The sequence below is a fragment of the Pan paniscus genome, chromosome 2 (assembly GCF_029289425.2).
Source record: "Pan paniscus chromosome 2, NHGRI_mPanPan1-v2.0_pri, whole genome shotgun sequence".
In the NCBI taxonomy this organism is placed as follows: domain Eukaryota; kingdom Metazoa; phylum Chordata; class Mammalia; order Primates; family Hominidae; genus Pan; species Pan paniscus.
Window position 1 is genome coordinate 2723231 of NC_085926.1, and position 27008 is coordinate 2750238.

Sequence of the window (27008 nt, forward strand, 5' to 3'; positions counted from 1 at the left end):
GGTTGTTAGGGTAGTATACTACTCTGTGTGGTATTGTAATGGTGGATCCATGTCCTAATACATTTGCCAGGACCACAGCATGTGCAATACATGATGAACCCTAATGTGAACTGTGGGCTTTAGTTAATATGAATGCATTCATATTGGCTCATCGATTGTAACAAATATAGCACAGGAATGCAAGATGTTAACAATACGGGAAACTGTGGAGAAGGAGTATAGGCAAAGTCTCTGTGCTCTGCTCCATTTTTCTGTAAACCTCAAACTGCTCTGAAAAAATAAAGTTCTATTAATTAAAAAGATAAAGTTAGCTCTAACTATTATTAGTCCTCTCTAGAGTAAACATTCCATGAGGGCAGGACAATGTCTGCTTTGCACACGGTTATGTCGCCTCCATGTAATATTGGAATTGGAATCCAATCTAGGCCCAGAAACTCTGATCAGAAGCCATTTGGGTCAGAAATGTTTGAGAATTTAAAATGTTTGTAATTTTAGAAGAGAAATATAGCCCGCAAAACATGCCCAGTGTTACATAATAGCATCCCCAGCTGAGTCTGGGTCAGCACTGCATAATCAAACGCATTTCTAATTCTGCAGCAAAGCATATGAATATTCACATTGAGTCTATAAATAGTCTCCCATCAGTTCCCATCAGTTCAGGTCAGTTTTTGCCTCCAAATGAGTTACAAAGTATTTGCATTTGTTGGAAATGCTTCTTTCTTGTCATAACTAGGGCTTGACGTCAGTATCACCCAATTACTTATTTTTAAAAGCGTCATTAATCCATTGTTCCTGGAATGTGTCAAGGTTTAAGATCAGGGTCAGAGTAGGATACGTGGATACAGCCCCACTGCTGTTCTTTTCCACTCCTACAAATCCTCGAGCAATGCACAATTTTTCTCCAAGGAGAGACCCTTTTTATCTCCCGGCACTTCCCCGTCCTACCACTGTTTCTAAGATCTGGCATTACAAACGATTAGGGCTTCATTATGTGAAGCCCAAATGCATGATGGCGGCAGCATTATTTTGTTAACAAGAGAACAAAGAAATAGTCTGAGAAGAGTTCACTTCTCATTTGGATTTTTTTCACTTTGTGCCTTCAGACATACACCAGCTGTCGGTAGACTTCTCTGTTTCTTGCTGTTTAAAATGCTCATTTGAGGGGTTAAAAGAAGGAAGGCGGAAGCAATGACAAATGAAAGAAATGTTTACCCTTTAAGCAGGCGTGTCTGTCTCCTCTAATATTTGCTTTGCCTCTGCTCTATTCAGCTGAACCACCGAATAGAATACTTATTCAATAGAAATGCTGTGTGTTGGCCAGTTTTTCAGGTAGGCACTTGGGTAAGGCCTTTGAACATGCCTTGCTGTCTGTCTTATAAATACTAACAACACTAAATTGTATTAGTAATGATAGTGTGACAGCTGTCCAATCATCATTTCTACAATCAGTGATTGAATTTTAAAGGAATTGTTGCACTCAGGAAAATCACTCTTACAGTATTTCATTTGTTTGTGAATTTCCTTAGGTTATTGCCCATACGTTTTATGAGTAATTTAGATCCACAGAGATGCTGCTGATCTTACAGTTTTTTAGCCAAAATGCATTTCCATAATCATTAGGAAGCCTGGAGGAGAAGGTTCACAGCCAGCAGGACACAGTGTGCCCTACGTGTGCCCTTCTTGGAACATGCTGGTGGTGGAATGAGTAATGGTTCTTCCCATTGGGTTCCCCCTTGGTGTGAGTGGTAAGGGAGAAAGTGAAATATGAGCAGGACACTGAGAGCACACCCAACAACCCAGCTTAGCAGAACAACTTCCCCTTCCTTTTCCCTGGTGACTTTGTTCTGCAATCTGATAAAGCAACACGTTCCCACTGATTACACACACGGAGCATTTACTCTCTTGATTGGTCAAGGGCTCTGCAGGATATAGGCAAAGCCACTCTGGTTTGCACCAGGATACTTCTGTGCATGCATAACGCAAAAATCTACCTACCCTTCAGATGCGACCCAGGTACAACTCATATCTAAACCCATGCAGTCTTCCCTGGCTGGTATTCTAAGCTTCTATTCAAGCCCTTGTGTTCCCCATTAGGTGTCCTAGAGTTTACTTCCCAAATGAAAATTGTTGCTCTTGAAGTGTTTCTACCCAAGACCAGGTGTTTAATCAAATAGCCCATTTGATGTCGTGGGAAGATTGACTGTATATCACAGTGCTGGGTTCTTGGCTGTTATGGCAGCACTTCATACCTGCCATTAGGATTAAGGGCTTAAACAACTTTCAGGTGCAACACCTGGGAACACCACAGCAATGACAAGTAGACTTGAACCTGGAATTTGTAGTTTTCTAAGATGAAATCATAATATTGCATTTTTGTTCTTTCCCAACAGAGTCAGTTGAATTTGCAACAGATGGAAATATTTCCAGCAAAAGAAAAGGATGCTGTTCTAAGGGTCATGCGGCGAAATGTGGCCTTCATCCCACGGAGTAGCCACAGAGTGATCTAGCACATAGAACAGAACTCTGCAGGGTAGTTTTTCTTCACTGGGATCCTAACCTGTTTAGAAATGAAAGTGGCCAGGCGCAGTGGCTCACGCCTGTAATCCTAGCACTTTGGGAGGCCAAGGCGGGCGGATCGCGAGGTCAGGAGATTGAGACCATCCTGGCTAACACAAAATCAACAAAAAATTAGCCGGGCGTGGTGGCAAGCGCCTGTATTTCCAGCTACTCGGGAGGCTAAGCAGGAGAATCGCTCAAACCTGGGACGTGGAGGTTGCAGTGAGCCGAGATCGTGCCACTGCTCTCCAGCCTGGGCAGGAGTGAGACTCCATCTCAAAAAAAAAAAAAAAAAAAAAAAAGAAGAGAAAAGAAAAAAGAAAGTTGTCTGTGCTCAATTCATAACTAGTTTTAAAACTTTAGAATGCATAGGCCAGGAGCAGTGGCTCACGCCTGTAATCCCAGCACTTTGGGAAGCGAAGGCAGGCGGATCACAAGGTCAGGAGTTCGAGACCGGCCTGACCAACATGCTGAAACCCCGTCTCTACTAAAAACAAAAAAAATTAGCCAGGCGTGGTGGCACGCGCCAGTAATACCAGCTACTAAGAAGGCTGAGGCAGGAGAATCTCTTGAACCTGGGAGGCGGAGGTTGCAGTGAGCAGCGATCAAGCCACTGTACTCCAGCCTGAGTGACAGAGGGAGACCTCATCTCAAAAAATAAAATAAAATAAAATAAACTTTAGAATGCATAAAGATCAAGAGATGCTTGCTCAAATGCTGTTTTCTGAGTCCTGATAATTAGACTCCAGTAGGTCTGGGAGGGACTCAAGAATCTACCTGTTAACAAGCACTCTTAGCTAAGTTGATAGAGGTTCAGTATCCCTTATCTAAAATGCTTGAGACTGGAGGTGTTTCAGACTTTGGATTTTTTTTTGGTGGGGGGGTGGTGGATCTTGGAATATTTGCATATATATAATGAGATATCCTCAGGATGACACCCAAGTCTAAACATGAAAATCATTAATGTTTCATATATACCTTATACCTATAGCCTGAAGGTGATTTATACAATGTTTTAAATAATTTTGTGCATGAAACAAAGTTTATACTTTGAACCATCCAGCACAGGTGTCACTATCTCATGTTGGCACTCAAAACGTTTTGGATTTTGGAACATTTCAGATTTTGGATTTTTGGATTAGGGATGCTCACCTGTTTCAGCCGGGAGGTTTCTTGACACACTTTGAGAAATAATTATTTTCGGTATAGTTTGACTTACCTTTTTTACTAAGTTGCTTTCTATGAAATGTTTATTTTGAGATTAGATCTACTGCCTGACTTGGTCCAGCTCCTAGGGTTGTTCACAGATGCCCTGTAAAAATAAAAATAAAAACCAAGAAACTACATTTAGCATCAGTGGAATTTTCCTAGCTCCACCCACCCTCTAGCTTCCTGCTTTATGCGTGTTATCTTTTTTTGACCTTTCCCTTGGAATCCAGATTTTGTGCTGTACTTGCTCCTGTGGCCTTGATATTTGGGCATCTGCCTCACTTCCTTGAGTTAACCATCACCTGAGATTCAGGCTTATTTTTCTCTGCTCAGCCCCAGAAAACCTCAGCCCAGCCCCATCCATTCAGATTCTCTTGCCCAGGCTGGCTTCCAGCAGCCTGAGTAGTATCCTGCTTGCCTGGGAGGGAAGTTCAGGAAAATGTGGAAGTGGGCCAAATTAATTAAAAGAAAAAAAAATAGAGATCATTGATGTTCCAATACAGCAAATAAATTAAGTGACACCCGGCTGCGGAGAGGTGCTTTATTACTGTTTTTCTTAGAGGGTTTTTTTTTTAAGTCAAAAAATATTTTGTTTCCATTACAGATGTGGTCATTTTTATTCTGTAACCTAGGAGAAGAATATTAAATAATATTTTCTAATAGAAAATTCTATGATTCTGTGCATCTCTTTCAGTAATCCAAAAATTTCAGATTAGCCCAGAGACACTATGTTTTACTTCTGGGACCCTTGTTTCTGGTCATGAAATCTGTGCTTTTTTCTGATAATCCAAAGATTTCCCACTCCTTGTTGAAGCATGAAAGCAGATTTTTTCAGCCTAGTCTTCTCCCTTCCCTTTATGAAGATGAGTTTATGCATCCTAATTCAAGATAATTACTGTGGTATGGAACTTTACAGAACACTGGTAGTCTGATAGAAGTTAGCCTAGTGACTGATTGTCAGGTACCTAGTTACCAAGGAGAAACAAACTCAGGAAATCATGAAATCATGATGTAACAGTATTGGTGCCTGCGCTAGATCCTCCAAGCTGTGTGTCAGATCAATGGTCTGGAATCCACAAGACTGTAGGTGAGCTGTTGGCAATCTTACTGCTCACGCCCTCATTCCTCATTCCTCCTCTTAACATGATTTTTAGGAATTCCTAGAAGGGTGGAAAATCATTGCCTTCCCCTCCTCTAATAATGTGAGCCCATGCCCCTAATTTCTCCAAGGCAGATGATGCCCTGGGGCGACTCTCACCCTTTTGGGGACCCAAGTGTAAAAACATTAATCCCAACATCCTGTCACTTAAATAAGAAGACATTCATTACTTATAAATAAATGGTAGTGGTTACAGTATAAATGCTACGTATAGAAATGAAGACAAACTATAACTATAGGTCAGTGGACTATTGTGATCTCTAAGGATGCCTGCTCTTTGTCAATTCAGTGCAGTGCTTGTTGGGGAGGGTGGTGTCTCACAATTAGCTTCTGGAGTTCAACTACAAGTGTTCTAAGAAAGGGTTAGTTTATATGTCAGTCCTAGGCCTTGACACATTCATGTGAGTCAGTTTTATAACTTTCTGTTCCTGGATGCTTCCCTCTCAACTATTAGTCCAGGCAGGCATGTGCTAAAATTACCTCTCTAAATGTTATCAAGCAAAGATTTGTTGGTTAGACTTTGCCCCCCAAAAAATGTGTCTAGGAGTGGGTCTAAAACCGGTGTTGGCTGATGTTCTGTTCTTAGGAAATGGAGAGCCAGGAATAGAAGGATCTGTGTTAGTAGTTCTCAAACTTCAGTGTGCAAAAGAATCACCCAGAGAGCTAGGTTAAAGGGCAGATTAATGGACCCCAGATTCTTCTGGTGTAGTCAGTCTGGACTGAGGTTTGATAAAACAAGCATGGCATGATAATAATGCAGGTGGTCTACAGTCTAACTCGGAGACACATTGTATTATTAAATCTTGTCCTCTGTCATTTGCTGCGATGCTCTTTACCTCTTTAGACTGAAAATCACAGCCACTCTTCTGATTACATAGAACAACTTACTGTGATAAAAAAAAAAAAAAAAAGATGAACTTTATCTTCTAGGCTTTGAAAACGGTAAATGCAGTCTTTTGTATGTGCCTTCAAGACACTTGAAAGTCACTTTGTGGCTACCACACAGAGATAGAACAAACTTAGGGATGCCTCTCCCCCTGTTTCATCTCAGAACGCCTCTCTCAGGACTCTTTGTCTCACCCAGGCACCTCAAGGTTTTGGTGAAATAAAGCAACTCTTTTTTCTCAAAAACATTGTTAACCCTGGTCCAAAGGTTTAAAAGCTAGGATATCTGGGTTTTTTTAATACCTTGATAGCTAAACTTTCTAAAATTTCTCCCTTCATCTTTGTGAGCCCAAATAGCTCATGCACAAAAGCCTGTGGATTTCCTTTGATGAGAACTGAAATACTATTCCCTTTATGCTAATGTTAATTTTCAGGCAGTGAGCTTGGTTAACTATGAGAAAATAAAAACTTTAGATGGAATGCATTATTTATAGTGAATGCAAAGCATCACTATTATCAATTCTTGTTACAAAATACACAGAAAAAATATCTTTTTGTTATTTAAATATGGCATGGCTACATTGAGAAATAGTACAGATGTTAATCCACAGCCTCTCAGCTGCATCCTGAGTAATCATTATTACGTTTTATTCTTATTTGGAATTACTAGTAATAGACTCTATATTTCTGTATGAAATTCAAATCAGGGAACACCAATGAATTGAGATGATTGATATTATATATACACACACATAATTTTGGAATTGGGGACAACAATGGAAATATTTCTCTCTTAGAGAAAAATCCACCAAACTTGCTGCTTTATTAGTGATCTTGACGAATAACATGTTTCATTTACCTAGATGTGCCAAAAATCACTTAATTCTTTACTATTGAAATGAGCTCACATTTGACCAGTACCTAAATTTGTTTTGAAAATATCTGTGTAATTGTTAAAAATCTGAAATTGAAATGTAAATGTCTGGATTTTGAAATATCCAACTTTAAACACAAATTTTTTTTTAAAGTGCATGTTTCTGGTTTTTTCTTTTTTTTTTTTTTTTTTTTTTGAGACAGAGTCTCGCAGCATCGCCTGGGCTGGAGTGCAGTGTTGTGATCTCGGTTCACTGGAACCTCCGCCTCCCAGGTTCAAGAGATTCTCCTGCCTCAGCCTCCCGAGTGGCTGGGATTACAGGCCCACGCCACCATGCCCGGCTAATTTTTTTGAATTTTTAGTAGTGATGGGGTTTCACTATGTTGGCCAGACTGGTCTCAAATGCCTGACCTCATGATCCACCCGCCTCGGCCTCCCAAAGTGCTGGGATTACAGGTGTGAGCCACCGCGCCTGGCCATGTCTGTGTACTTTTATTCCATGATTTTATTTTGTGTGCTTTCATAAATCTTCTCTTTTTTGGTTGTTTTAACTTCTTATTGATGTGGTATTTTATAAATGGAGTAAGGAGAGACAGTGGTAGTGGTGATATGATTCATGACATCTTTGAATGCAAATTAAATGTGTAGGTACATGTGTGTTTATGGGAAAATATTCCTGGCTGTTTTCCCTGTCTTTGTTTTTTGTTGTTTTGTTTTGTTTTGAGGTAGCGGCTTGGTTTGTTATCCAAGCTGGAGTGTGCTGGCAATGATCATGGCTCACTGCAGCCTTGATCCCCCCCAGATCAAGCCATCCTCCCACCTCAGCTTCCTGAGTAGCTGGGACTAGAGGCGCATGCCACCAAGCCCAGCTAATTTTTTAATTTTTGGTAGAGATAGGGTCTCCCTGTGTTGCTCAGGTTTGTCTTGAATCCCTGGGCTCAAGCAATCCTCCACGCCTCAGCCTCCCAGAGTGCTGGGATTCCAGGCTTGAGCCACGATGCCCAGCCTGTTTTCCCATTTTTAACTGATAAAGAATCGCTGGCCTAGTCTAATCTTATTGATTTATAGATGAAACACTTGAGGCATGTAGAGACTAGGTGATTTTCCTGAGGTCCTGGAGTTAGTATTTGACCCAAGGCATTGAAACTCAGTCCATGGTCTTTCTGAATCCTCACCCATCTCTTTCTCACAACAAGATCGTGGGCTGTCCTCAGTCCCCAGTAATAAGATAGAATTCTGTTTGGTCATTTTGTCTTCTTAACTTTTCTTCTATTTCAACCTTAGCATGAAGTGCTTTTTTTTTTTTTTTTTTTTTTGTCTGAGTTAAATGTTAAATGCCTTAGAAATTACCTTACCAGGCTTCACCTAGATCCCCAAACCAACTTTATTCTTTTTTCTCAATACTGATGCACCTGAATGAATTCAGTCTCATCCTATCACCTATCAACAAAAGGCTGGTTATGAAGTTTTTCCAGGATAGCAGTTGCAATTCTTGCCCTTCAAAATAATCACATATAAGGGGACTGCCAGTTGCAGGGGGATATTTAATATAACTTTACATCATAGCCTCTGGTGATTCTATCTTAAAACTCATCAGGCAGTGCCTAAGTAAGCTAATTGAATACATTAAAAATTGAAAAAAATACTTCAAAGTAAAGCAGATTCTTATTGATCACCGTGTGTTATATATACCACTGTACTTGGTACCACAAGAGATACAAAAATAGGTAAGATACAGTCATGCTTTGAAAGAGCTTATAATCCAAACAAGGGAAAATAAAGTGTACTCTATGTTAGGTGCACTTAGTAGAAAAAGATAAACGTCTTGGGAAATATAGTTTTAAAATTATATTAAAGAAAAAGGTTGAGGGTCTAGCAGAGTCTTCCAGGAAAAAGAATTTGAACTTGATTTTGAAAAATGAAAATCACTTTTGTGGGCATAAGCGGTGAGATGCATTTTGAACAATATTTATTGTGTGCATAGTCTAGAAGCATGTGTACTCGACACTGCCACTTAAGGTATGGTTTGTGGATCGTTCCAGTCTTTGAACTTTGTTACTGCTCCGTGACAAAATAAGTCTCATGCATCCACTTTCTCTTATTGAGAGAAAGCACTTAGAAATGCATGGCTGTTTAACATGGCTTCACCATCCAAGCACGTAATCAGTGGACTCAAATCATTGCACCTGTTATAGACCAGTTTGGGTGTTACTGAGTCATGTGTGGTACAAGCTATGTGACATTTATGCAAGGTAGACCATATATGGCTTCATAAGACGTTGGGAAAACAAAGAACCTGGTCCTTCACTGCAGATAATGCGAGAATAAAGACTGTAGGTTGTTCTTTATTTGCATACATAGTCATTTTGAGAAAGTGTTATGTATATTAGCAATACGGAGCTGTTACTCATTATTGACTTATTTACAGTATCGTCCTTTCTTCTTTCTAATTTTATCATCTCATTACAGCACAGAAAAAAATGTTAGCTTTATGACACTAGACAGCCATCCACAATGACAGTAGCACAAAAGGGATACGGGAAGCACAAAGTAAAGGGGTAGGCTAAAGACAAGCAGAGCAATACGTAGAGGAGAGAAAGGGAGACGTCAAGCAGCCTGCGCCTGGACGCCTGGAAGTTGTTAGTAAAATTAGTGACCAATGTGAAATAAGAGAGCTTATATTTTCACTTCATCATAATCCACAGAAGATTAACCTTCAATGGGAAATTTTCTTCCAGAAGCTGAAACACAGCCTGTTGTGCCTTACTATTTTTTGTTAATTTCTTTCTATTATTTTCCTTATGTTGTCGTTTCCTGTTGTTGTTCCTATTTGGAAGGGATTCTTCATTTTGGACATTTTCTCTTCTCGTTTCAGATGATTCCACACTGCATGGCCCGATTTTTATTCAAGAACCAAGTCCTGTAATGTTCCCTTTGGATTCTGAGGAGAAAAAGGTGAAGCTCAATTGTGAAGTTAAAGGAAATCCAAAACCTCACATCAGGTTTGTTGATGTAAAAGCATGTGTTTCCATGCATAGAGTTTCTGTTATTAAAATCAACAAATACTTATACAACGCTGGTTACATAAAGAGCTTTTATTTATTTATTTTATTTTATTTTATATATTTATTTTTTTGAGACCGAGTTTTGCTCTTGTTGCCCAGGCTGGAGTGTAATGGTGCGATCTCAGCTCACCACAGCCTCCGCCTCCCAGGTTCAAGCGATGCTCCTGCCTCAGCCTCCCGAGTAGCTGGAATTACAGGCATGCACCACCACGCCCGGCTAATTTTGTATTTTTAGTAAAGACAGGGTTTCTCTATGTTGGTCAGGCTGGTCTTGAACTCCCAACCTCAGGTGATCCACCTGCTTCAGCCTCCCAAAGTGCTGGGATTACAGGCGTGAGCCACCGCACCTGGCCCAAGAGCTTTTATTTATTTATTTATTTATTTATTTATTTATTTATTTAGAGACGGAGTCTCGCTCTGTCAGGAGTGCAGTGTGCAACCACTGCTCACTGCAGCCTCTGCCTCCCAGGTTCAAGTGATTCTCCTGCCTCAGCCTCCTGAGTAGCTGGGATTACAGATGTGCGCCACCACGCCCAGCTAATCTTTGTATTTTTAGCAGAGACAGGATTTCATCATGTTAACCAGGCTGGTCTCGAATTCCTGACCTCAAGAGATCTGCTAGCCTGAGCCTCCCAAAGTGCTGGGATTACAAGCATGAGCCACCGCGCCCAGCCATATTTTTATTTTTCGAGACAGGGTCTCCCTCTGTCACCCAGGCTGAAGTGGGTTGGCTCAGTCTCGGCTCACTACAACCTCCCCCTCCCGGGTTAAAGGGACTCTGGCACCTCAGCCTCCTGAGTAGCTGGGATTATAGGTTTGCACCACCATGCCCAGCTAGTTTTGGTATTTTCAGTAGAGATGGGGTTTCACCATGTTGGCCAAACTGGTCTCGTATTCCTGACCTCAAGTGATCTGCCCGCCTCGGCCTCCCAAAGTGCTGGGATTACAGGCATGAGCCACCACGCCCAGCCCGTAAAGAGCTTTTAGACAGGCATCATAGATATCCTGAAAGTCTAAGGAGATGATTGTTTCCTGAAAAGCTAAGTACCCAACCTCTGTTTTTCGTAGTGCTGGGAATTAAATATCCTGATTGACTTTCTCTTTGAAAACATTAACAATTCTTAACCACATATATTTAACTTAATAAACATATTTTAAACTATATCAGTAAACTGGCAGGAAAGTAAGAAATGTCAGAAGTCTACAAGTAAGTGGGTTTGGAACCGAAAGAAGTAAGCTGAACAATAAAGACAGTTTTCGTGTTAATAAACTACAAGTATGAATTGAGCTTTGGTTTTCATGGCTTCAGAGAACAGAGGTCACAAGACAAAGCCTAGACAACCCACAGGAGAATCCAACATGAGAACATCTCCCAGAATAAACCTGGGATACAAGGGCTACATCTTTACAGTAAATGTGAACAAGAAATAAGCTTGACTTCCAAAGAGACTCAAAAGCACAGGTAATTGTGTATTTCAAACATTAAACCTTAGTGGTTCTAGTAGCAGATGAAATACAACTGAAAAGAATTTGTAACCTGCAAGATAGGTCTGAAGAAATCCTCCGGAGGCAGCAGAAAGAGACAAAGGGAAGCAAAATACTTTAAAAAGAAAGAGAGAAAAAATGTCTAATCAGGATTCCAGAAGAAGCAACAAGAAAGACTGAGGCAGAAGCAATATTTAAAGAGAAGGCTAAGAATTTTCCAAACTAATTAAAACTTTCAAGCCGTAGCTATAGGAAGCCCAATGCACTTCAAGCAGTACAAATAAAAATGAAGCCACATCTAAAATAGTGAAATGGTAGAACACCGAGTCAAACAGATTATCATAAAAGTAACCAAACTTGTAATATAGATAACATTCAAAGAGATCACAAACTGGCAGCTGACTTCTCAATAGCAACAAAAAATCAGGAGACAGAAGATAAAATCTTCAGTACAGTGAGAGAAACTGTCAAATGTATGGATAGCCTAAATACTTCTTTTAAAGCAAAACAAAATAACTACATTTTTAGGCAGACAGCAACCAAAATCTGACTCCAGCAGACCCTCACTAAAGGAAATTCTAAAAGACATACTTGAGGCGGAAGAGAAATGATTCCAGATAGAAGAGCTGAGCTACAAGAATAAATAAGTAAAGCAAATGGTAAATGTTAGTAATTCCACAAAAAAATTTATTGCACAGAACAATAAAAATAATAAAAAGAATACTGTCTTGTGAAGATAAAAAGAAAAGTTAAAATTCATGACAACATTAGAAACAAATTTTTAAAAGATGTACTAGACAATGGATTGTCTATATGGTTAAAGAAATAAAATTGGAACCCTACTGCACAGCATACACAAAAATCAATTCCAAGTGTATAGAAGACCTAAATGGGAAATTTGCAATACTTTTAAAAGCAGATAGGTTTACATATTTATGACTTTGGGGAAGGAAGAGATTTTCTAAATATGACAGAAAAAATACAACTTATAAAAGAAAATATTTAACTGTATTAATATTGAAAACTTATGTTCAATAGAATATACTGAAATAAACAAAATTACAAGCTGTAAACTTGAAGAAGATTTTTAAGTATATTTGTTATGGGTAAGGGATTCATATCCAGACTATTTAAAGAATTTCCACAAACAGAATGTAAAAAACAAACTAGTGGAAACATTAGCTAAACACTTTAACAAGTATTTCTAAGAAAATGAAAACCAAAAATTCAGTAAACATAAAAAGATTGTCAATATCATTAGTGAACAGAAATATATAATTAAAACTACAACCACATACTCTTTCAAAACTACCAGATTGACAAATTTAGAAAACTGACAATCTGTTGGTGAAGATGAAGAGCAAACAGAACCCTTGATTGAACACTGCTGGTAGCAATTTAAATTGGTAAAAGCCATTAAAAAAAAAAAACACTCCCTAGTAAAGCTAAAGGTGCACGTACTCTATGATCCAGTGTATATGATTATGTTCATAGTATATTCACAAATACACATAACCTGGTATGTTCGTACAAGGTAACCTCATACAGTAGTAAAAATGAATGAATGACAGCTGCAACAAATGGGTAGATCTCAAGAACATAATTTTGAGTAAACCAGTTCACAGCCAAATACATAGTATGTAATTTCATATTCATAAAATTTGAAAGTGGTTGAGATGGAGTGGTTGTTCAAGGTATAGAGGAAGTAACAGAGGAAGCAAAACTTTACCCCTCCTCTCTTAGGATTTTTCAGCTAAGCCTGAGAATTAAATTAACATAAAGCAGATCGAAAGGAGAAAAACATATTTATTTAATACAAGTTTTACATGGCAAGGAAGCCTTCATAAGAAAATGAAAACCCAGAGACGCAGTTATCGTTGCACATTTATTTACTGAATTGGACAAAGAGTAGTAAATAGTGAAAAAGTAACTAAGTTATGTGGAGAGCTAGAAGAAAATATTTTAACAAGGTCTGGACAGAGTTTTCTCTGTCTCAACTTCCTGTCCTTGATGGAAAGAACGTTACTTTCCTTCTAATATAGAAAGGACATCTTTGGCATGGGGATTTCATCCCTTGCTTTTTAGAAAAAGAATGAAGGTGAAAGTGGTCGTCTTGTACCTGCTGTTTTCCAAGTACCTTTTTTTTTTTTCCCAAGTACCTTTAACTCAAAATAGTCAATATAGGCAGGGCACAGCGGCTCAGGCCTGTAATCCCAGCACTTTGGGAGGCTGAGGCAGGAGGATGGCTTGAGGCCAGGAGTTTGAGGCCAACCTGGGCAACATAGCAAGACCCCCATCTCTACAAAAATAATTTAAAAATTAGTTGGCCATGGGGGTGCACACCTGTAGTCCCAGCTACTCAGGAGGCTGAGGTGGGAAGATCGCTTGAGTCTAGGAGTTCCAGGCTGCAGTGAGCTATGATTGCACCACTACATTCCATCATGGGTGACAGAGCAGGAACCAGTCTCTAAATAAATAAATAAATAAAAGTCAATATGCCAGAGCAGCGTATTTTTGGGTGGCATGCTCTGAACTCCTTCAAAGGATAACATACATGACAAAATTATAAAGAATATCACGGGAATGAAAAAGCCAAAATTAAAGATTATAATTAACCATTAAGAAGGAGTGGTATAATCAAAGTAGATACAGCAGACTTCTAAAGTAATAATATCACTTTTAAACACAGATCTTCATTGGCTTATGATTTTTATAACTTACATACATCTTATAAATATTATGCCTGTATTCAAATTTGATAATGAAAAACTTTAGTCTAACAACTAATATCTAATGTTATGTAAAAAACAAATATATATGTCATAGTTTAGGAGAGATTGGAGTCATCAGGTAGGGTTCTCAGAAGAAATGGGATATGACTGAGATAAGTAATTTTCAAATAGGCACAGGGTAAAGGACATTGTATTCAAGTTAAAGGACGGCAGTATTAGTATAGTGGATATTATTTTAGAATTTACTTTACATGCTCATTTATCCATTTGTTCATTTATCAAACATATTCATTATTCATCCTTCAAACCTCACCAGTGTTTTTCAAACTGAATTCCAGGGCACATGGAATTGGCTTAAAGATCATCAGAGAAAGAAAATAACAGAATTTTCATCCAAGATTCAGCCTTTGCAGCTGTACTTTGAACTAGCCCATATATTAGGATTCTGAAAAATACGTCATATAGACAAAGTATTTAAACCACTCTATTAAGCAGCTGCAATGTACCAGGCAGCATGCTAGGTCTGAGTATTCAAAGATTAATCAACTCTACAACATGTTTACTAGTACTGTTAATTTGAGGACTGCCTAGATGTGGACGTAGTTGGAGTAGAATGATGTAACTACAAGTAAAGGATGACCAAGTTCTAGGTATTCTGGAGGAAAGAAAGTCTAATTCAGGATAGCGAAGGTAGATGTCACTGAAGTCTTCACAGAAAAGGAGATATTTTAATATATTTGGATGGTGAATGGTTCTTTCATCACATGGATAAGGAAAAGAAGTGCATTCCACAAAGTAAGAAAACAACAACTCTCTAATGGACCATATAATTAGGGTGAACATGTAATTTATCATCTCAGGTCACTTTTTAAAGCAGAAGGCCGCTGTTCATAATTATTCTAGGACAGCAGGTGTAAACCAAGCACTTGTCTTGGGCAAGCCAGAGTGAATAGTTATTCTCCCTAGAATATATTAAACCCAAGGCTAAATCAAAGATTTTTAAATACTTTATGTAGTAAAGAATGCAGGAAGCAAAGGCTCTTAGATACATAAATGATGAGTTAACTGGTCCTTGTTTTCCTTACGTGGCCAAGCGTAAGTTCAGATGTTAGCCATAAATGAAAACAAATTTTGCAGCAGAATTTGGCAGGTTGCGCTTTGTTTTTCCCCAAACTGTGACCTTTAATTAACATTGCTTTTGTAACATTGTGTTTCTAGATATAGGAGTTTGCCTTGTTATTTAAAACAAGCAGTGAAACAGAAACCTATTATGTTTTTAGATTTCCAGGAAACACCGAGAACAAAACTTTTTAATCAAATGCACTAGCAATTTATTGCAGTATACTTCTTGCCTTTATACCTTTGGCAGTTTCTCTGTAACATCATAGCAGACTGGTACCTGGGAGCTAAAAAACTCCTCTTGTTGAAAGAAAGAGCAAGACAAAGAATGGAGAGATCAGGTATTTTCAGACACCTTTCTGCCTGAACTTTTTCAGTCTTCAGGTTGAATCTGAGGGGGAAGAACAAGTAGAAGAAATTCCGAAGTGAGTCTCCATGGGGATCTTCAGCACTAGGTTTTCCCCTCAGACACCGCAACTGACCTCTCTTCTTTGTGTTTATTCCCTCAACTGAGCCTTCTCTTTTCATTGTTTCCTGCCCCTCAATTTTGAAAGGATTGACCCAGACCCAGAAAAATTTAAGAAGTTTTAACTTGTGCCAACTTCCCTTGTATTAAACTTCCCTAAGGACATATGACATTACTTAATGCACTCAGCATCCCTTTCCAGATAGAAGAAATGTTCACTCACTTGGTCGGAGTACTTTTGCTGAGGTTTCTATTCAACTGAGTTTGCAGAAAACAAATTCCAAGTCATAAATGGCCTGACCTTCCCTTAGTGCCAAGTTGAAACCATCAACAAAGAAAGAGGATTTTGCTACAGCGAATCCTATAGATACCCTCCCAGCAAAGCCACAGCATTTTACCCTCCAGAGTGTCACAGCATCGGTGTTTGGTTGTGCACAACCCCACTCTCTGGAGAGAGTGGAGTCGTGGTTCCTCAAATGATTCAGAAATCAGCTTATGAGACTCACAAATTTCTCTTGTCCCTTGGGAAAATCTCTATTGGCTCCAAATGAGCATTGCCTCTATATTACCAACACTTAAAAGATTCCTCAAACATTGAAAGTAAATTGTGAAATTTTCAAGCGTGTTTCAGTATACAATGAGATAAGAAATTCAGTGCAATCCACATTCAATTGGAATGAACAGTGACTGCGTTGCAATAAAACTTGGTATAGCGCTTTGTAATAGAGACTCAACTGCATTTCAGAGAAAGCACTTTATTTTCTAAATAATCCCTTTTCGTTTGCTATTTGTATGTAAAAGCAGGCGATAAAGTAGATTAATGGACTTTCTGCACAGCATTTTAGTTGACATGACTAGTGTAGGAAAACCTACAGAGGAGCTCTCATTATGCCCACAACCACTTTTCTAAAAAGACTCACATGGTCCCACTCCTAAATTCCACACTCTGCTTGCAGCTCACATTATATTGCAATTTCCTTTTTGAGTTCTTAGATTTGTCATATTAAATTGCTCTACTATCATTTGAAGTAAGAGTTATGGTCAAGACGTGATCAGCTGACTCAAAAAAAAATGTCTAGGGCAGACAGTCAGTTCTAGAGATTCATGTGCACATAGAGCTGCTAGAATATAACCTGGCTGTTCTGTCTTTATTATACTTTCTTGTCTGTGTCAGAGCACAGAGAATTACTGTGGAGACTAAAAACATTGTCAGTTTCTAATCCCAATCTTCTTATATACAAACACATAAAGAGGTACCTCATGTTTCTATTTCATGCTCCTGGTCTACCTTTCTTACCTCTCTTGTTTCTAAATTGTTACATTTCAAAGACATGAATAAACATGTGTTGCTATGTGGTAGTGTGCTGGAATGCTTCATAAATTGTGGATGTTCAAAGCTAAAATATCCAGCAAAGAAGTGAAATATTTAGTTAATTAAATTCAACAAGCATTTATGGAGCACAATGAGAGTGTTAGATTTTAGATGGCTAAAGTGAGAATACAAAAGTGATTTAGGTAAATTATCTACAGTAAAAGCAGCATTCCTACATAAAGGAGCATGGACAATTCTGTAGGAGATTGGACAAAGCTTTGGTTAATTTTTGTTGTTTTTGTTTTGAGATGAGGTCTCGCTCTGTTGCCCAAGCTGGAGTGCAGTTGCGGTGGTGTGACCTTGGCTCGCTGCAGCCTCAATCTCCCAGGCTCAAGTGGTCCTCCCACCTCAGCCTCCTGAGTAGCTGGGACTAGGAGCATGCATGCACCACCACACCTGGCTAAATTTTGTATTTTTTGTGGAGACAGCGTTGTGCCATGTTGCCCAAGCTATTCTCAAATTCCTGGGCTCAAGAGACCTGCCTGCTTCAGCCTCCCAAAGTGCTGAGATTACAGGCGTGAGCCACCATGCTTAGTCATCCAAAATCATGAAACTAACTCACATACATTTTTTTCATGTAAATCCTTTTACATTATGTACAGACAACCACAGTACCCAAGAATGTTATAAGATGATACACAGTGAATGTGCGTGTGCATACACACAAATATTTAAATGGTGATTTTTACTATTCAAAGGAGATAAGGTGAATGGCTCTCATTCCTTACTCTCATTATGGATTTGGATCAGTTTTGTTTGTGCTGCTGTATTTCTTAATTTTTAACATTCTGGTGTGAATGTTACTGTGATACTCTTGGTAATTCACAAACTCCTACTATGCTATTTTCGTTAGTTAATATTCTGTGTAAGAGTTGTGGAGGTAAACGAATCGGATAGTGACTGAGTTATATTAGTGCAAACGTTCTGAAGTGTTTAAATGACTTCTGAAAGGAGATTTGGTCAAGAGAAGCTCTCACTCTTTGGAATGGTATTGGTTGTAAAATGAAATAAAAACAAAAACATAGGTCTTATTACCAAAACTTCGCTGTTAAAATGTGTGGGTCCCACTAAACCTGCTTTACTGGGCTAAATACTCTAGTCACATACATAGGTGATCCGGGTAGATAAACAGAAGGACAAAAAACAAAAAACCTGTCTTTGCCCCGATAACCTAATAGCCTAATCTGCAGTTTGCTGGGATGGTTGATTGATGTTTGTGTGCCGGTGGTGAAGGAGCTCTTCAAAGTGATCCACGGTTAAAGCAGGTTTGGTCCCCACAGCAGCTCAAGATCAATAGTTCCTCTGCTTTGCAGCCAGCCATTGCAGTCGTATTAAGGACCAAATCAAAGCAACTCTGCTGCAATTTCATCAGATACTCAGCAATCTACCTGGAAATAGTATATGCTGTCATCTGTATAGACCTATTTAAAGAATGATTGCAAACTAGAAGGACTTTTACTGAGGAGCCCCATTTGAAGAAAGCTGCACAGGTGCTATGAGCAATCTGTGGCCCGCCTTCAAAACGGTGAAGTGTTTGTAGCATCATAAGTAGTCAGAAAAACGTTTTAATGATATTAAAAAATTTTTAATATCATTGTTTACTTTAAAAGACATGCTCTTTCCATAAGCACTTAAGATGTCACCATTGCTGGGTAGAGCATTTCTAACTTCTTAATCATGCTTTTTAAAAAAGTCACAAATGATTTTTCATGCTATTTATAGTTTTTATATATTTTAGACAATTCAGAAATATTGATTAATATGACAGGACTTTATCTACTGGCATTTTTATACTATAGGTGGAAGTTAAATGGAACAGATGTTGACACTGGTATGGATTTCCGCTACAGTGTTGTTGAAGGCAGCTTGTTGATCAATAACCCCAATAAAACCCAAGATGCTGGAACGTACCAGTGCACAGCGACAAACTCGTTTGGAACAATTGTTAGCAGAGAAGCAAAGCTTCAGTTTGCTTGTAAGTAGCAATTATACAATGCTGCAAATGTTACTTTGAGTTTGTTTACCATTATACCAATAAGCTTTTATAGCAGTTTCATTTTAGAGACTAGATTTTAATTGGTTACATGATCATCTTTACTCTTTTTCACATTTTGGAAACAATTTTGTTTGTAGGATAAACTGTAATCTAAGTGAGAAGATGTATTCTTCTACTTTGATAAGGATTGAGATAGTTTGATTGTATGATAATTTGATTATATGATGCTTTATATACAAATAAATTCACACACTGAGATTGACACATGTATAAATTTATGTAAACAACAAATTTGACACCCACACTAACACATTTTAAATAGAATGTGTATAAGCAAGCAATTGAACTGCCAGTAATTGAGTAGTCAATAAGAGAAGTACTTTAACGATAAAGGTCAGAGTTGGAAAAAAACTCAGTAGTCAATTAATCCTATAATTCTCTAATTGTTTCTTATTTCACAGAGTTGAAAAAATTTAAAGCAACTGTAATAATGACAAAAAAATGGAGACAAAGTGTTATCCACCTTTGATATTTCCAGTTTAAAATGTTTAAAAAGACAAATAACCATGTCTTAAGACCACCATTTAACAAAAGTCCATGAATATATGAAAGAAAGTGGAATTTAGAAATCACAATTTGAAAATAAAATCCATAGGCAAGAGCAATTAGCATACATTTGGGTATAGCCACCTTTGAGGATTGATGTTCAGCTACATTTTTAAGGGTTTATGTATTTGCATGTGATTATATATTTCCTTGTGTGAAATCCCAACTCATATAGCAGTGAATTTTGGCATTAGCCAAAGGTTTCATAAAGTCTGCTGGCAGTAACACTGTAGAATATTCTCATTAACAAAATCCTCTCCAGGAACTCAGCATCCAATATACCGAATATCCAGTTCCTAATCTATTATTGCCATTTGGTGGCATTTTTATAAGTTGAGAAATGAATTTTCTAAGTATTATGTATATGCGAGATTCCAGGATTATTTTGTTAGTGAATGTCTCTTGAGATAGTCTTCTAAATATTCGTAGGTGTTTAGAATAATAGGAGAATAATATGTGTGATCGAATGTAACAGAACCAAAGTTATTTATTTCTCTTGGTTTAATACAAGTCTTGTATCTATATTTATTTTTTAGTAATGACAAATCTTGCTAAATTAATTTTTGGAAATAACCATAGAATCATGTACTCTCAGAGTATGGGAAAATCTCAGTATTTAGTAAATCTTGTAATTCTTTGAATTTTGGATGTCATAGTGTAGGAAATGTTTAACACAGTATAACACCAAAAAAAAAAAAAAAATGGAGATGGAAATACTGTATCTGGGCCAGCGCGGTGGTTCACGCCTGTAATCCCAGCACTTTGGGAGGCCGAGGTGGGAGGATCACGAGGTCAGGAGATCGAGACCATCCTGGCTAACACGGTGAAACCCCGTCTCTACTAAAAATACAAAAAATTAGCCGGGCGTGGTGGCGGCGCCTGTAGTCCCAGCTACTCGGGAGACTGAGGCAGGAGAATGGCGGGAACCCGGGAGGCGGAGCTTGCAGTGAGCCGAGATCGCACCACTGCACTCCAGCCTGGGCGACAGGGCGAGACTCCGTCTCAAAAAAAAAAAAAAAAAAAAAAAAAAACTATACCCAAACTTCTTTATTGACAGCTTACATTTAAAAAAACAAATTACCAGCTCTTAAGATTATCCTTTTGTAAAAGACCAGGCATTTTACTACCAAAACATCAGAAAGATAGAATCTCATATTCAAGGACAGTCATTTACATAGAATAGTTTAACCAAAACAAAAAACAAAACAAAACAAACAAACAAACAAAAAAAGCTCTACCACTCAGTTCGTGGTGGTTTGACCTGAGGACCTACCAGGAAATGGAATCCACTTTGCTCATTCCACTTCGTGTGTGATGTAGGCATTCCTCCCACCCTCAAAATCCTTGGCTGATCATCATTTGGTTTGAAAAATTCTAGTGACAGAAAGTTCACCAATTCATCACGAGCACCCTGGCCCACAGTAGACTGCTCTACTTGTTCAAAAATACAAAAACAAACGACATCTCTTTCTTAAAATTGAGCCAAATATCTCAATTTCTATCACATTCACTCCCAATTCTTACTATAAGATGCTGGTTACTCTTCAAATATGTGAAGATATGATCATGTCCCTTGTCCCATAATTTTTTCTTCCCAATTAATTAATCCACAGCCATCTTCTTCACAACACACTCAATTATGTTAATTCATCTATTGTAGGCTTATGGAAATGCACAGAATTCCATATATGTGTCTTAACTTTTGCAAAGGACACTGGGAACAGTAGTATCTCATGATGTGAACTTTTTTCAGTTAATGAAGCTGACAATAATATTTATTTAATCTTCATTCTTAAGTACCAGCCCCAGATTGCAACTTTATTTTAAACATATAATCATGTAAAATCTGAGAAAGGATTTCTTATAAATATTTCTATTCATCCAGAGCTACCCAACCACGTTGTTTTATTAACCTAAATTCAGAATATTGTATTTACCCCGAATAAATTCATGTTCTGAGTACTGACCCTTTGTTCCATCATATCTGAAATTGCTTTAAGTCTTTTTTTCAATCAGACATAATGATTGTTCTCCTAGTTTAGTGTCAGCAGAAAATTTGATAAGCGTGTCTCCATTCAAATAATTGATATAACATGTTGACCAGGACAGGGCAGCATATCACTAGAGAATTTCCACTAAAATGAAATTAAACCTTTAATTTAATATTATTTGGACACTCTTGTTCAACCAGCTACAAATTTAGCCAAATATACTATAATCGAACTCCAATTTCACCCACGTGTTTTTAAAGTAGTGAGAATCTTTGCTAAAGCCTTGCTAAAACCAGCATGTATTGTTTCTGCGACATCCAGTCCTACCTGCTCCGTCTGCATCGTCTTGAGCCTTTCCTTAACCATTTATCCTAAAACTGCCAGAGTAATCTTTTAAAAAATGTAAATTAGATCATTCCACTTCCCTGCTTTATGCCTTCTACTGTACTTAGAATAAATCTCAAACTCATTACCATGGTCTCATTTTAATTTCTCAAAAATGACAAACTATTTTTTGCAACAGGATCTTGATACTTTTGTTCCCTCTGCCTGATCAGCTTTTCTCATGATCTTTCACACAGCTTATGATCCTCACTTCTCAATTTAGGTATGACCTCCTAAGAGAAAGTTTCCGTGTCACCCTGTCTAACATAACAAGCAATTTCCATCATTTCTCCTCCTCTCTGCTGACCTTCCTCCAGCCCTCTACTTTTACATAACAGTATCTTCTATTTCACTTACCAGAATTTTTTTTTTTTTTTTTTTTTTTTTGAGACTGAGTCTTGCTCCGTCGCCCTAGCTGGAGTGCAGTGGTGCGACCTCAGCTCACTGCAACCTCCACCTCCTGGGTTCAAGCTATTTCAGCCTCCAAAGTAGCTGGGATTACAGGCTCACACCACCATGCCCAGATAAGTTTTTTGTTTTTTTGTATTTTTAGTAGAGATGGGGTTTCACCATGTTGGCCAGGCTGGTTTCGAACTCCTGATCTCAAGTGATCCACCCGCCTCAGCCTCCCAACAAGGTGAGACTACACTTTGCCCAGCTCATTTACCAGAATTTAATACAATCTAGAATGATTATGTATTTACTTTTTTCTTATTTATTATTTCACTCCTATGGCAGAACGTATATTTTAAGAGAACTGAGACTATCTTGTCCATCCTTGTATTTCCTAGCCATTTATATGTTTGAATAAAGGAATTCCTGTGTTACGTGCCTGTTCAGTAACACAACAAAGAAAATATATGTATAAAGTTAATTTGAGGGTGATGTATTTTTATATACCCAAACCCACCCTTTCTATTCTTGTAATTTTCTGGAGTTTATCTTTTTGATCATTGATCCATAGTTTCTAGATGTTTTTCCCTATCTTTTGTAAATTAAAAGAAAATCAAAAGACATTGCCTATATTCAGAATTCACTTTCAATTGGTTAGGATAAAATCCTTTTCCTCAGTGAATTAATAAAAGTGAGGCAAGACAGTGACATCTTTTGAATGTTACTAGTTTCTTTGACTCCACGTATTGTCATACTCATTGAAGGAAAAAAAAATGTTACTTTTTGGCCACACTTACTGCCCTATACCATGCAAGTGAGAATATTTCTTCCTCTTTAATCATACGATTTTATGGTTAAAAAAGACATTAAACGTCTCCTGGCCTGTATCTTTTTAAAAATGAAATTGAAGATTAGAGTAACGGAATTACTCATTGTTAATACATAGTTAATAAGCTACAGAGCCAAGGAAAGGCAGTCTTCAGCTCCCAGTTTCATGCATGCTGGCCCTACTTTGCTTTAGATTTACTCTAATTTATGAGAAAAACAACCTTCACTTTATTTACCATGTTACAATTTTCAAATCTCATTTATATACTTTCTATAATTTTATTCAGAAGATAGTCTTATAAGGTAGACATTATTTCTATTGATTATTAAAAATGTTTTCATGCTGCTTGTGTGCACAGAATTTAGTCATGTCTTGTATTAGCATTTAGCATTTTTAAGTTGAATTAATTCACATAAGCAAAATTTATAGCTAACTAGAGATGAGACCACTAAGAACTTGCTCTTCCTCCCACTTTTTAAAGTCAATATATTTAAAATAGAAATCCTTCTTTGATTAAATAAGGATAGCATAATTTAAGTCCCCCTTGATGAGATATGGATAAGCATACATTATTGTAATGTAATTGGGAGCACATTTTGTTTTTCAGTCTCTCTGCAGCATTAAGCCATCAGCAATCACTCCCCTCACTGTCACTTAGCCTACTACCATACCCTTTCTACCTTTTAGCCCTTCTATTTCACCTAGGGCTACAAATATGATTGACTAGATCGTCTGTGCCTGGCACTTAATAAACTTGAAATAATGGTTGCTGAATGAATAGGAATTAGACGTTAAAGTCATCATGCCATGTGTGGGGCATAAGGAATGAGTTGAACCACTGAGTCAAGCACATTCTGATGGTCCTTTGGAGTGAATTGGAGGTGAGAGCAAGCATTCTCACCTTGAGTTTGATACAGAAGACAGTTGACATCTTAATTCCTTATAAGTGTTTCTATTGGTGTGGCAGGCATTGGCCCATATTAAAAAGATGCTCATGGCCAGGCGCGATGGCTCATACCTATAATTCCAGCCCTTTGGGAGGCCGAGGCGAGCGGATCACGAGGTCAGGAGATTGAGACCATCCTGGCTAACACGGTGCAACCCCATCTCTACTAAAAAAATACAAAAAAAAAAATTAGCCAGGCATGATGGCGGGCACCTGTAGTCCCAGCTACTCGGGAGGCTGAGGCAGGAGAATGGCTTGAACCTGGGAGGCAGAGCTTGCTGTGAGCCGAGATCGCACCACTGCACTCCAGCCTGGGCGACAGAGCGAGACTCAGCGAGACTCCATCTCAAAAAAAAAAAAAAAAAAAGATGCTCGTGTATGGAATGAATCAAACAAGCCCTCAAAGTTCGCTTTTACCCTGGAAAGTCAGCCTGAGACTACGCACAGCTTCATGAAGCGTTTCAAAGGAAAGCTCCTTTGAGCTTAAACATACCTCCCCAAACTTCATTCACTCTGCACTCCCTTTCGTCCAGGAGCAAAACCAAGTTGAATACTTTAAAAAGTTCTTCCATGGATGAATAAATCAGAAGATAAGGCCTAAAGAGGAGGGGATTTCAGTTCGTTATTTGCACAGCTTAACGAAGGGGATGTTTCCAGAGCTTGTGTCTATACAGAATGAAGTGCTATAGCTCCATCCCCCTAGCTGCCCACTTTTGCAGCCCAGCATCCCGGTCTAAATCTGCTTGAGGATCTTTGTGCACAGTCACTCAACAGAGCAACTTTTCTCTGTCATATAAACATTGATATTTATTTTAAAAAAATAAATTTCAGTACACACCCCTACACTCATAAACAATACAAATCCTCATTTTTTTTTAACTTAGGAATGTGGGCTTGAGAAGATGAGATGTTATATTGACTAAGTTTAGATGGAATCAAATGTCGTTAATTGTTCCATTTCATTCTATGTGTCCTGTGTCTCTAGAACTCCAGCTTCTCAACACCACTACACTTCCCTTTTAGGGTTGTTAGGAAGATTACATTGTAAAGCATATGTAAAATCCCAGAATCATTTCCAACATAGGAAAGTTATACAATAACTGCTTCTGTGTTTTTTTGTCTGTTGTCTCTTCCATTCCCCTTTCTGTCCCTCCATGTCCTGTCTTTTTAAAATAACTATCACTTACAAAAACTTAATTGACTCATAGTAACTGCATGTATTTATGGGTTACAGTGTGATACTTCAATAGCTGTATGCAATGTGTAAATGATCAAATCAGAGTAATTAGCATACGCATCACCTCATACAACTAAACTATCGTTTCTTTGTGTTGGGAACATGCAAAATTCTCTCTTCTGAAAATTAGAGTAAATTGGTTTTTTGTTGTTTTTTGTTTGTGTGTTTGCTGAGGTGGAGTCTCGCTCTGTCACCCAGGCTGGAGTGTAGTGGCACGATCTCGGCTCACTGCAACCTCCACCTCCCGGGTTCAAGCGATTTTACTGCCTCAGCCTCCCATGTAGCTGGGAATACAGGCGCCCACCACCACGCCCAGCTAATGTTTCTATTTTTAGTAGAGACAGGGTTTCACCGGCCTCCAACTCCTCACCTCAGGTGATCTGCCCATCTCGGCCTCCCGAAGTGCCGGGATTACAGGCGTGAGCCACCGTGCCCGGCCGAGTAAATTGTTCTTAACTGTAGTCACCGTGTGGTACTAGAGCACAAGAACTTATCCCTCCGATCTAGCTGTAATTTTTTGTCTGTTAACCAGTCTCTCCCTATCCTTCTTCCTCTCTTCCCCACCTCTAGTTACCACTCTTCTACTCTCTACTCTAATTCTGTCTTACTAAATAAGACCAACTTATTTAGCTTCCACATACAATTGAGAAAATGTGGCATTCGTCTTTCTTTGCTTGGCTTATTTCAGTTAGCATAATGTCCTCCAGATTCATCCACGGTGCCATAAATGACAGGATTTCATTCTTTTTATGGCTGAATAATATTCCATTATGTATGTATACTTCATTTTCTTGATCCATTCATCCATTGATGGGCACTTAGGTTGATTCCATATTTTGGCTATTGTCAATAGTGCTGCAATAAATATGAAAGTGCCAATATATCTTTGATATATTGATTTCCTTTCTTTTGAATATATACCCAGTTGTGGAATTGCTGGATCATATGAATAACTACCATTGTATACCTAAGCATAGTTGATAAGAGCACAAGCCCTGGAGTCAGACTCCTTGGATTCAAATTCAGCTTCTATAATTTCGTGAGCTTGAACAAGGTACTTTTTTCTGCCCCAGGTTGTTTACCTCCTTTGTTGTGAGGATCAAATCCATTAATAATTGCTAAACTCCTAGATCATTGTTTAGCAAATAGTCAGGGCATAATAAATGTTATAATGTGAATACTCTATGTTGGATATTATACTAAGCACTTTGGAAGCATTATTCCATCTAGTTCTCAACACAACCCAATCAAGCACAGATATTACTTTTATTTTATAGGTGAAGAACATGAAAATTAATGATGTGAAATAACTTTCACCAAGGATACAGCAGTGGGAGAAGGGACCAGCATAGGAACCTGGTCACCTGAGTCTTGAGCAGATGCCCGTTATATGGCATTTTACATGCATGGCTTCCCTTATGCTGTGAAAAACTACACTTTACCAATGAAATTTATGTTCAATCCGTAGATTTGGGTGGTTGGTGAAATGTTTCCTTTGTATACAAACTTGAATTTTTTGTTGCATTAACAATCTTTGATATAGTAAGTACATCCATCATATATTTGCTTTTGTTTTTAATTTTTTAGTTGTAGGTATTCTTGATGCCATCATACTGTTGATTTACTGTTAACATCTAAAAGCATAATGTTACATGCAATGACTATACATAAATTTGTGGACTCTAATTTTAATATAATTGGTTT

At 38.2% G+C, this 27008-nt stretch overlaps 1 protein-coding gene across 7 annotated transcripts in view; it reads left to right on the forward strand.

Annotated features, from left to right (window-relative positions):
- The window catches only part of LOC100989577 (contactin-4), a 960081-nt gene that overhangs the window by 626736 nt on the left and 306337 nt on the right, over positions 1–27008 (forward strand). For all 7 annotated transcript variants that reach the window (XM_034955676.3, XM_063602085.1, XM_034955675.3 and 4 more), the window contains 2 exons: positions 9559–9685; positions 18722–18897. In XM_034955676.3, the coding sequence (XP_034811567.1) occupies positions 9559–9685; positions 18722–18897 (303 nt within the window). The remainder of the gene's footprint in view (positions 1–9558; positions 9686–18721; positions 18898–27008) is intronic.